We start from the raw sequence: 12500 nt of genomic DNA on the forward strand, positions 1-12500 counted from the left end.
CTATCTATCTATTGATCAATCAATCTCTTATCTGTCAATCTTTTGGTCAAATTATGAGTGAGTAAGAGTTAGTGTATGATTGAGAATAAGAGTAAGAGTAAGAGTAAGAGTAGTAGTAATAGTAAGTGTAGGTGTAAATGTAAATGTAAGTGTAAGCATAAGAGTAAAAGTAAGATTAAGATTAAGGGTAAGAGCAAGAGCAAGAGCAAGAGCAAGAGCAAGAGCAAGAGCAAGAGCAAGAGCAAGAGTAAGAGTAAGAGTAAGAGTAAGAGTAATCAGGGAGGGGAGGGGAGGGGAGGGGGGGAAGGGGAAGGGGAAGGGGAAGGGGAAGGGGAAGTGGAAGTGGAAGTGGAAGTGGAAGTGGAAGTGGAAGGGAAGGGAAGGGAAGGGAAGGGAAGGGAAGGGAAGGGAAGGGAAGGGAAGGGAAGGGAAGGGAAGGGAAGGGAAGGGAAGGGGAAGGGAAGGGAAGGGAAGGGAAGGGAAGGGAAGGGAAGGGAAGGGAAGGGGAAGGGAAGGGGAAGGGAAGGGGAAGGGAAGGGAAGGGAAGGGAAGGGGAAGGGGAGGGGAAGGGGAAGGGGAGGGGAGTGAGAGTAAGAGTAAGAGTAAGAGTTATTTATATATATATATATATTATTATTATATATATATATATATTATATATATATATAAATATATATATATATATATATATATATATATATATACATACAAACAGACATGAGCGAGCGAGAGAGTGAGTGAGTGAGTGAGTGAGTGAGTGAGTGAGTGAGAGAGTGAGTGAGTGAGTGAGTGAGAGAGAGAGAGAGTGAGTGAGTGAGTGAGTGAGAGTGAGAGAGAGAGAGAGAGAGAGAGTGAGTGAGTGAGTGAGTGAGTGAGAGTGAGAGAGTGAGTGAGTGTGAGAAGGAGAGAGAAAAAGAAAGAAAGAAAGAAGAAAGAAGAAAAATCAAGTACAAAAAAAAAAAAAATCTATAATACAAATTGAGTTATTAAATTCATTATCAAGTAAAAGGATCAGAAATCAGACCAGTGAGATTGCATTCATAAACATTGAGAGTCACGGAGTCCTCATTAGTGTTTACAAAAGAACTGCTAGTCACTGTGATTCGGAACTTTTTATTTTTTACTCTCCTCAGCACGCAGTATTTACTTGGCTCTTATTTTTTATTTTAACGTTCATTAATTCTGCACATGTATTAAAATTCTCACTGATCATCTTTGATCTTTAATGGTTCTTGATTTGGTTATACTTGTTCCTTGAGTTGGCCAACCTTGGGGTTTTTCGTATTCAGGTTTTTACTCAACATTTATGGATATATGTATATTATTTATCAATTGATATTTTTTATCCTTCTTTTATGTTTTTATTATATTCGTTCTTTGCTTTTGCGATTTCTCCATGTTATTTTTTCAATCCTTTTTTCTGTCCGATTCAACCATAATTCAAAATGGCCTCTCTTTTTGTTTAATATTTCAAACTGTTTTCCCCCACCCCATCTTAATTCAGAACGGCTTCCTTATCTTTTGAGTTCATCCAACCTTTAATCTAATATGGCTTCCCTCCGCAATCTTTGCAGTGTCCTCATTGGAGCCAACCAAGAAGTGAAAATCAGTGACTTTGGGACGTGTCGTGAGTGGAATGACGTGAGCACCAGGATGAGCTTTGCAGGAACGCTAGCATGGATGGCGCCAGAGGTCATTCGCAATGAGCCTTGCAATGAGAAGGTGGACATATGGTATGTTTGGCCGAAGGACATTAGTTGATAAATTTTTTGCTATTTCTAAAATTGAAGAACCTTTTTTTCCTGTTATATTAAAACAATAACTCTTTTTGTCTTATTAATATATTGATATGTCTTATACATTTTTTTTATATACTTTTTTATTTCTATCTTTTTTTAGAATTTATTAATGCTTTGCATTAATGTCTTGCCATGAGGATTAAAGCTAAACCTCCCTTTACCTTCAGGTCATTTGGAGTTGTTCTGTGGGAACTGCTGACTTGTGAGATTCCATACCGTGATGTTGACAACTCAGCTATCATCTATGGAGTTGGATCAAGCTCTCTTCATCTCCCTATACCATCTACCTGCCCTGATGGATTCAGACTAATTGTTCAGATGTGCTGGAACACCAAACCGCGGAATAGGCCTTCGTTTAAGTATATTTTGATGCATCTTGATATCGCAGCAGTTGAGATTCGCAGCACGCCACCAGAGACATATTTCAAGACACAGGTAATTGAAATGAGGCTATTGCGCTATTAACCCACAGCGGACGGGTGTCATGACATACATGACGTAGGAGCTTTGGCCTGACGACGGGCGACCTGACGTACATGACGTTCGGGGATTTTGGATCACTGTACTATTTTATTTTACTATGAAAAAGGAATGAGTGATGATGGCTACTGCAGTCATAATTACTATAATTACCGTAATACCGTGCTAGCTTAACGTCCAAAACCTAGATGGCACCACTTTTTCCTAGCACCAGCAAGAGAGAGAGCCTTGAATAGCACCCATCCACAGTCTCTAGCAAGCACTATCTTTATAGAGCGATGACACACACTAAGTTGACGAACTCTTGCTCAAAAGTACTGCCGATGAAGGATGTGCAGTCAGAACGGGAAGAGGAAGATGACTCAATCCATACCCAGTGTCTAAAATGTACTCCTGTGCCAATATGGATGCCTTTCACTGTGGCACTCACAGTCACAAGCACAGGTTTCATTCCTCTTCCTTACCTCTTCTATTTATCTTTATTGTAGGTGGTTATATGTTTCGTATTCGTTCATGACAGCACAAAAATACGAAAAAAATATAGTTGCCTTTTGTCCTCCCATAAAACAGCAATACTTCTATCACACTGAGTATAAAGAAAATAATGAGCTAATATGGATAATATACTACAATTTTAGTCTACTGCAGCACTGGTAGAGCCTGTCATATGGCATATATAAGTCTCTAAACTCAATAAAACACACAAAAAAACAAAACACAAAAAAACGCTCTAGTTTTTCAATGAATGACTGAAAGAGAGTGGGAATGTTCAAATTATAATGCTTCAAGCAGTCTCTCTTTAAAATAAAACTTATGCCGGAGGCTGGGCAAGCATATTTATCCCCGTCTGCAATGGGTTAAGCGAAAGAGTAGCCTTTGTTTTGGAGAGAAGTCAATGTATATCAAAAGTTTGTTCAGTATTTTGATTTTAAGAATCTTTTTTTAAATTCCCCTATCTCTTAGTGTCTATAACAAGCTCACTATTATTCCTGTTATTAACCAATTTTGCATAGAGAAAATAAAGAAAAAAAAGGAAAAATAAAGAAAAGACAAAAACATATATATACATATATAAGATCTGAAACATTTACTTTCCTCCTGCAGATGTCCTGGAAGGCTGAGATCCGGCAGCAAATGGCGTCCATGAACTCCAGAGGGTCACACATTCCACGCATGGAAGAAGACCTTGTTAAACGGCGGCACGATGAACTGAAACATGCTCAGGTATGGTACCCATGTTGGCATTGTGACCTGTGTTATCATTATTATCATCATATTTATCATTTTCTTTTATCAACATCTTTTATCATTTTTTATTATCATCTTTTTCATCATCTTTATCACCATCATCATATGTATTAAGGATGATAATATGATACATGTAAGCACAGAAATTCATGCTAGATAGAGGCAAAATTAAATTGCGAAGTAATATAGACAATAAAAAATATATTTATATGAACAAAGAGGTATATATGACATATAATATGCCATCTTTTAAAATAAACAAAAACAAAGCATTATGTTCCCTTTACATTTCAAATAAAAGAATAGATAATGATTTACTTTTCAATGCTTTAGACCGAAAAATCAAATGCAACAAATTATCAAGAAAGAGGTCCAGAGCTTCTTGTGTATTATCAGCAACTAAAGAATAATTTATTTTTAGCATTTTCAAGCATCATATTTATGTTGCAGGATATTCGGGAACACTGGGAGCGTAAACTTGTTATTGCCAATGATCTCTACCTTGAACTGTCGGCAGCCATGTTGCAGCTCGAACAACGGGAAAAGGAACTACTAAAGTAAGTGTAGAGTGATGGGTTTTTCTGTTTTTATTCCATATTTTCATTGAAGTTGATTATATACTGATGGTATATGTGTCTTGATATGACAATGAGATAATATGAATATATGCACATATATGTATTTCTTTTATGTATTGATAATTATATGTATGGCCTGGTTTCCTTATCAAATGATCCATATTGGAATATTTGATAATCAAGACTCTCATATATTGATTATTTGATACCTGTCTTAATCAAAAATAAAAATTCCCCCCAAAAAGGATAGAAAAAACAAACAAAACAAAAAAACAGCCAATAGCTGTTTATACCCCAACATATATCAAAACTGTAAAATTGTAGGTCGACTTCCAGGCGGGAACACGCAAACCAAATTCACAAGGGCAAACGAAGGATAGTTCGGCCACTGATCAAGGCCCAGGAACGGCTTCAGGCTCGCAGAGGAGGTCAGCTAACCTCATCCAACCCGACCAGTCCAGAGGCACAGACGAGTTTTGTGTCAACATCGAAGCTGCCGTCGGTTAGTTGCAATTGGAGTTTCATTGATTTTTTACTGTTATTGTTGTTACTTAAGTAAGAATGTTAATTATAATTGTCAGTATTATTGGTAATCAAACTCTTATTGAATACCAATATAGTCACTTTTTCTTCACTAACACTTTAAACAATTCTATGCTTTATATAATCTTGAAGTTCCTGTCCTTATAAAATGTTTCAATGGAAAATCTTCAGTGCTTAAGCCAAATATTTACAATTATGTGTCCACTGTAAAAGGTGCCGCTAATGAAATATAAAAGTCCACATTTACATCTGATTTTGTTATATATTTAATATTGTTATGTTTTGCAATTGAAGAAGTCATGAATAATCTATTTCAAAAAATTGATTTATGCTATTTATTAAAGAACTACTATATATATAGATATCCATAAATATATCATTGTATTAGGTGAAATAGATATAAAGAAAAGGAATCCTTCTTTGGGTATCTTTGATTATGACCTTGCTGTTAACTCAGAATCCACTAGGATTACAAAAGACAAATATAGTTTGTAGCTTATAAAAAATCCTCCCTTTCCCCCTGCCAGAATCGTTCCAAGAAGCCTCTCTACACTGAGATTGGTACAAACAATCTCCCGTTGTCCACGACAAGACCTGCTTCCCTTCATGTAACCCAGAGTAATCCCAGGTCCTCCACCAACTCACAAAATGTGGGAGGAGCAGCTGAGTCAGGTCACCAGGAGACCGACCTGGGTGGCCGTGGAGGCTCAGGCCGAAGGCGACGGCACCAGAGGAACAAGAGTCACGGGGGAGTCATCGCATACGTCAGTTCAACCACTAGTCCTAAGCATAGTCCCGTTGTAGATAGAAGGGTGAGTAGTGGGTGAAGGAGACAACCAGATCTGTCTGTTTTTATGGTTGAATATGGTTGGTTTCTTGAATCCAGAGGAAAAATATGAAAGATATTGAATTTGTGCATAATGTTAGTTTGTTTTTTTATAAGAGAGTTGTCATGTTGTTTATATCTAGATGCTTCTAAGTGTTACACATGTTGACGCTCTTCTTTCTCCTCTGTTTTAGGGTTATAGCCTCAGCCCAAGCCATGAGAGAGTTCCTATATTAGTTGACTCAGGAACGCAGACTGATCACATGGACATGAGTGAAACTGACACCTCGCCTGTGAAGACCCCTGGGCCCAACAAACCGTCCACACTGCCTCTGCATAAGGAAGACCGGGACACGAGCGGGGAGAAGAGGCCTCCCTGCGGTCACACTGCCCTCGAGACCAGTCCCAACGGCAACACGATCCCCGAGCAGAGCCCTTGCTGTGAGCACTGCCCCCGACAGCAGTACTGGCGGTTAACTTCAACAGATTCTAATGACTCTAATAAAAATTTCCCCATTGCTGATCCTGTTGTAGCAAGATTAAGTGAAGGTAGAGAGGAATATACCATTGAGGAGACCCTACAGATACTCAACAACAATGAGGATGATGTAGACATTCTCCATCAGCTGGGGGACAAGTGGGATGCAATAGAGAGAGTTTTAGCTGATAAAAAAGCACTGCCAAATGGATACAGACGGGTAAAGCACGGTCCACTCATGAGATTTGATCACTCCATTCCGGAGAGCTACTCAGAGTCGACCCCAATGGACATTGGCCAGCCAAAGCTTGAAAGCATGTCTCAGAGCCAGTCCTCAAACACTACAAATGAGACGGAAGAAGAGGAGAGAAACTCCAGCATCGAGCAAGACATCCTCAATCGCAATTCAGACATGGTTGCCTCCAGTGAGTTTGACTCCAGCCATGACTCGGTCGGTCATGAGTTGTCAGAGGAAGAGGAAGAGGATGAGGAAGAAGATGAGGATGATGATGATAATGATGATGGTTCCCTGGATGGCCATTACCAAGTCATCAAACGAAAATGGTGAGTAGAAGAAGAAACCCTTGTACATGCCTAAATAGACAATTTTGAACCATGGTTGAATAGCTAGAAATTCCAAATATTTCATCATTTTTATTTCATATTTTGCTTGTTTAAAGGATTCTCTAAGGAAGTTTTATAGAAAAATTCATATTGGTTTATAAGAAGGTTATGGGAATAAGCATAGCTTAAATTTCAAAGCCTGAAACTGTACATAAAAAAGAAAACAAAAAACATCATGATAGATATGTTTGTGAATGAATTTTTTTGTTGTTTTCCATAGGGCTACAAAAGTAAATCTTGTCAACAAATAATGGTGGCAAACTGATTGTGAGACACCTTATGTTTTCTAGAACTGTTTCTCATATGTTTGAGTGTCTATACCCCAACTATGACATACCAATTGTAACTTGGGCCTTTGCAGATAATGCCTTATCACCAAGATATATGAAAGTACTTTATATAAGACTATATCACAATCCCCTATTAATTAACATATGAAATGAAATGTATATGAAAACATACAATCACCTCTATATAGTGTAGCACTTTATCACTACACACAAACCAGCATACAGAATACACCTTTCATATTCTCAATACCCTTCACCTCATTACAGTTTCATGCGACGGCCTATTCCAAGGAGCAAGAACCATCGTTCGGTATGTCTGACAAGGTCCACGCAAAGCACACAGAGCTCAGAGGGTGGCGTGTCCGAGGATGAAGCAGGGCCTTCTGTCAGAGCGGGTTACTACTCTCACCGATTAGACGGCCAATATCCTTCAAGATTAATGGTATGGATGGATTTTTTAAAGATAGAATTTTATGATAGAAAGTGCTTGGCTTTTAAAATGTTCTGTATGAGTTTTACGAGGATGGATGGATATGGATATGGATATGGATATGGATATGGATAGATATGGATGGATGGGTGGATATGGATGGATGGATATAGATGGATGGATATAGATGGATGGATATGGATGGATGGGGATGGATGAAGATGGATGGATAGGGATGAAGTAAACAGTTGAGTGAGTCAGTGAGTGAAGGAGATAACCTAGATATAAGAGAGCTTTCATATAGATAGCCATTTTACTAGAAAATTTATTTCAACACAGAAGAGTATTTTGCATTGCCAGACATTCATGTCTCCTTTCTTCCAGAGTGGTGCTGGTCCATCTCATGACAGTGACACCTCTGACTCTGAAGATGACGGAGATGCCATCAGTGTGACGACCGTGGCCCCTGGAGCTCAACAGGAACCTGCAGCCACCTCAGGGCCCCAGAGCAACACGAGCAGTGACACAGCAGTAGGAGTTGGAGGAGGACTCAACCTCTTTCAGAAGGCTGGGGAAGAATGCTGAAACCAACTGACAGAATGAACAAATTCCCCTGGGACAGTTCTGTTGTTCAGTGCTAATGGTATGGGTAGCAGTGGTATGACGTCACTTGGCAAGCACGGCAAATCTTAGTGCTTGTGAAAAAGTTTGACATCATTGCAGAAACTTTGGCGCTGAGGAATTGCTCTTGATATGTGAGAGATAAAAAAAGATATCTGAAGAAAAGAAAATGTATTAAATATGGGAAGCAGCAGTGTTTGCACAACTGTGTCTGTGCATGACAGAAAAAAAAAAGTAACAGCATACTTTGAAGATGCAACCAGTGTAAGATGCCATTGATAATTCAAGTCTTTAAAAGAATAACCTCATGGAATATAGTGGACATCGTATGCCTTTTGATGAAATTCCTTTTTTGTCAAGAAAAAAGGGCAGTATAACTGTACTTAATGAACTGTATACATTCCAAGCAGAGACCTGAGCCACTATAAGGGATCAGGGCTAACAGATATGAAAATGTTTGTTTACGTATTTCTTCCCGTTGCATGCCAGAATTTTAATATACACACCTGATAATCCAGTACTGTGAGGGATACATTTCAGTGTTTCCCCCCCTAAACCATATAGGGTGTTTGACCTAACCGTATCTACTCGTAGTCCAGTTTTCAAGTGAAAAGGAGGAACCGGGTTCTTTATTTTATTTATTCATTTTTTTATTTGTGGGGATCGCACATACCTCTTTATTGACGTAAGGTAAAGAGTCACATGAGTGATCTGCACAGTTCGGTATAGATCTATGGAATAGAAAGAAATAACGGAGATGAAAATAGAGGAACAAATTTACGGATAGTAAATGTCCTATGTCGTATGTTCCGAGGGGTTGGAAGGTGTTGTATCGTAGGTTGGCTCTGGTTATGAAACCTGTTAGTCCGTGGTTCCTTGTCTCTAATTATTATTATTATTATTATTATTTTTTGTTATGATGATATCTGTATTAGTATGAGACTCTGCCAATACTGTGCTCAATTGAATTGTTTGTGTAAGTAGCGTTTATTGTTTTTTGTTACGTAAAGTTGTTTTTGAATGATGGGCATCTACCCTCCAAGAGTAACTAAACATTCCATTGTGTTGATATATGGCATTTGTACAGTAATATAATTTAAGGATTTTTTTTCTCTTTTTTTTTAATATGCTTTGATGGTGCAGTCGTTTTGTTAAGTTTTGAGAACTAACCGTTTGGTTGTGTTTTTATTATTATTATTATTATTATCATTATTATTTTTGTTATTATTATTATTATTTTTATATAAAATTTTCTAGTCTGGAGTACATAATCTCAAATTCTGGAACATGACCTTGAGTTAATTGTAAAAGTTTATAAAAAGAAAAGAGTTTTTTATATAAATTTTGTGTAAAATACAAAGAAATGCATATAGTTGATTGTTTACAATGAAAAGAGAAAAAATAGGAATGAATAAAGAAAAGCATTGGTACAAGATAGACAAGCAGAAAGCTAATAGATCTATGAAAATCATATAAAGCAAAATTTTCATATGAAAATTTTCAGAGACTTTCATTAAAGGTTATTCAATCAATAGAATTAATTCATGTGATGTTTCAGATTTCAGATTTTTCTACATTTTAGTTTTTATATTTTTGAATTTTCTTATTGTGATAATATATATATTTTTTTCATTTTAGGAGCATAAAGCACACACAGCCCTTATTCTTAAGGTCTCTTGGGGGATACAGGTATACAACTATAAAGTTAATGGAACAAGCTATTTGAATTTTGGATTATTTGTTTTTTTCCATAGGTAATGCTGGTCATACCATTATGGTATTTTTTAGGAGGAATGCAACCAAAATAGGAAAAGTTCTCATGGTTTCTTTTAGTGGCAGCTACCAAAAAAAAAAGAAAAAAAAGAAAGAAATGAAATTGGTCATTACGATTTCGTACTTTTATTTGAGTCGTTGGATTTTGTTGTCTTAACTTATTCGAGCAGAGTTGAGATTTTTTTTTTTTTTTTGTTACTTTCTGACAATGCAAAACAGATGAGTGTAGGAACTGGTAAGATATTTTATCAGATGGTTAAGTGAGTGTAGGTATCAGTTAGGTATACTCCTGTGGTATACTTTGAGTACTGACATATAGAGTTAAGTATACTTTTGTGGTATACCTTGAGTACTGATACATAATCTATGGATTTTTGAAGGTACAAGGACAAGAATAACAAGAGTGAAATCATTTCTCTTATCGCAAAAAAAGGGGAGAGAGAAAAAAAATAGAACTTTGAGAAATAACTTTGGTCCCTCAGTCACTGTTGGTTGAACGTGGTCTTGCTCTGTACCTGTATCAGCTACTGTAACAGTGGTTAGTGAATGACGGTGAGGAAAAGGATTTCGGGTATAGCGCTTCGGAGAGAAGTGATAAGGAAACTTTCTAACAAACAGCAACTTGTGTACATATGATATCTTCTTTATTTTCAAATTTTCCTCTCTCTCTCTCTCTCTCTCTCTCTCTCTCTCTCTCTCTCTCTCTCTCTCTCTCTCTCTCTCTCTCTCTCTCTCTCTCTCTCTCTCTCTCTCTCTCTCTCTCTCTCTCTTCCTTTCTTTCTTTTGACTTTTTTCCATGGAGTACTTGATATTGTTTCAAATATAGATTGGAAAAGGAAGGTTCAGTCTAATGTTATACCTCACATAAAATATACAGTATTCTATGATTTCCTTTTTTGGAATTGTTAGAAGTGTCTTTGTCAGTTTCCTTTTCTCGGGTTGGCATGCATTATTATTTTTTAAATAGATATATAAATAGGTTGTATTGAACAGGTTAAGGCAAAGGTAGGATGGGAGATGTATGATAAAATTGGAAAAAGTATGTAGAAAATTGTTAAAGAGATGATTTCATTTCTCTCTCCAAATATGTAAAAAAAACCAACAACAACAGAAGTTCAAGTGGATTTTAATGGTAACTTAAATCTCTAAGGTATCCAGGAATCCATTTTTTAAAACATGGACTGCGCAACAAATATTTTTTTTTTGGGGGGGAGGGGTGTCTTGCAAGTATGAAATGGTATGGAAATAGTTAATATTGTAAGTATGATCAGTGCAAAAAAAAAAAAATGTTTCCTTGCTTATCAATTTTTGGGTAAGAATGAGAGATAAGACTAGTTTGTTTACAGTATCTGCTTATGTAAATTTAATTTGGTAGTTGGAAGCTGCAGTAAACAAAGGTATATAAAAAAATAAGATACTGCGCCATCTCGAAGTGTCTGACATAGTTTGTGAGACATTTAACATGTTAAATTCTATTATTGTACAGATTATGTAAATTTTAGAGTGTGAGTAAATTTGGATATACCCTGTATATATTGTATTCTAAATATCATTTTTTTTTCTTCTCGTCTCATGTTGAAAGCTAACCATGTATAGCACTCGAGTTTTACCATAACTTCTCCCATGTGTACATTTTTTGTTGTTCTTTCGTTTCCGAGTTTTCAGGGACTCAAAAAATATCTGTATAGTCATATTGCCTTGATTTAAAAAAAAATTCTTTACTCTTCACGACTCCTTTTCCCTTTAAAAAAAACTTTGCTTTCGTGATTACCAATGGAAGGAGAGTTTTTTTTTCAATCTACTTTTCTTTTCCTAAACTTGTAAAATGTTAATATAAATCTGTATATTTAATTACATATGGCTTTAGAGGAAAACACTGGTCAAACTAATAGTTATTAACCAATAACTCAAACAACATTTGCACCGCATTGTTATATTATTCAACAAGATTGCAAAAGAAAAAAAAAATCAAAATGTCCAATTTTAACGAGAATGAAATCGTGCCAAATTGAAAAAGATAGTATATACACATCAAGCAGTTTGAGTTGATAAGCAGTGTTTCCCTAATTTATTTAAATAAGTCACAGAATCACACTTTAAGCCTGTACATCTTCTCCTGGGTTTTATACATTACTGTTTTCTATAAAGGTACAATGACAGTGACTTAACAAGATATATAACTAATTACTATCCACTCTCCATTTATTTTTTTATTTATATATTTTTGAAAACATATTTTTTCTTCTGTATATTTCCTATTTTCACTTGGCCTATTCCTCACCTTCTGATTCTTACCTCTTTACTTTTTATTTTCATTGTTTGTAATTTATTATGTTCATCTTTTCCTGTCATCTAATCATGAATATGTCCTTGTCTCTCTCTCTCTCTCTCTCTCTCTCTCTCTCTCTCTCTCTCTCTCTCTCTCTCTCTCTCTCTCTCTCTCTCTCTCTCTCTCTCTCTCTCTCTCTCTCTCTCTTTGTATCCTTATATTTATTTCTTATTTATATCTATATTCAATTTAGTCTAATCCAGAAATTCTTATTCATATATTTATTATCTATATAATCTTTCACCTTTTCACCTTGAATTATTGGTTCTTCATATTTATTCCTTATCATCCTTCATTTATTTCATCCATATCCATTCACATATATCCTTAAAAAATCATTTTTCATATTTTCTCATTCAAAGCCAATCATTCTCCATATATTTTTTTATATCGTTATCCCCTCATTCTCCTTTTACCCTCTTATCTAGTGTTTGTCTCATCCCCGTCTTTTATTTGCGCCTTGCTCTCCATTCATCCCTAT

General features: G+C 36.2%; 1 protein-coding gene across 2 annotated transcripts in view; it reads left to right on the plus strand.

Moving 5' to 3' along the window:
* Positions 1 to 1574: 1574 nt before the first annotated feature.
* Positions 1575 to 12500, plus strand: part of LOC122260211 (Mitogen-activated protein kinase kinase kinase 13 wallenda) — a gene marked incomplete at its 5' end in the record, with an annotated part of 11118 nt that continues 192 nt past the window's right edge. Inside the window, 9 exon segments of one of the 2 annotated variants that reach the window (XM_086531692.1) lie at positions 1575 to 1733; positions 1967 to 2234; positions 3384 to 3503; positions 3978 to 4084; positions 4430 to 4607; positions 5176 to 5460; positions 5669 to 6516; positions 7134 to 7308; positions 7681 to 12500. The exon segment at positions 7681 to 12500 is cut by the window's right edge and continues 192 nt beyond it. In XM_086531692.1, coding sequence (XP_086387818.1) covers positions 1575 to 1733; positions 1967 to 2234; positions 3384 to 3503; positions 3978 to 4084; positions 4430 to 4607; positions 5176 to 5460; positions 5669 to 6516; positions 7134 to 7308; positions 7681 to 7881 — 2341 coding nt within the window. 2 annotated transcript variants of the gene reach the window in all.

Source organism: Penaeus japonicus, unplaced genomic scaffold (genome assembly GCF_977035675.1).
Source record: "Penaeus japonicus unplaced genomic scaffold, GWHDUDI00000001_assembly GWHDUDI00000036, whole genome shotgun sequence".
Taxonomy (NCBI): Eukaryota; Metazoa; Arthropoda; class Malacostraca; order Decapoda; family Penaeidae; genus Penaeus; species Penaeus japonicus.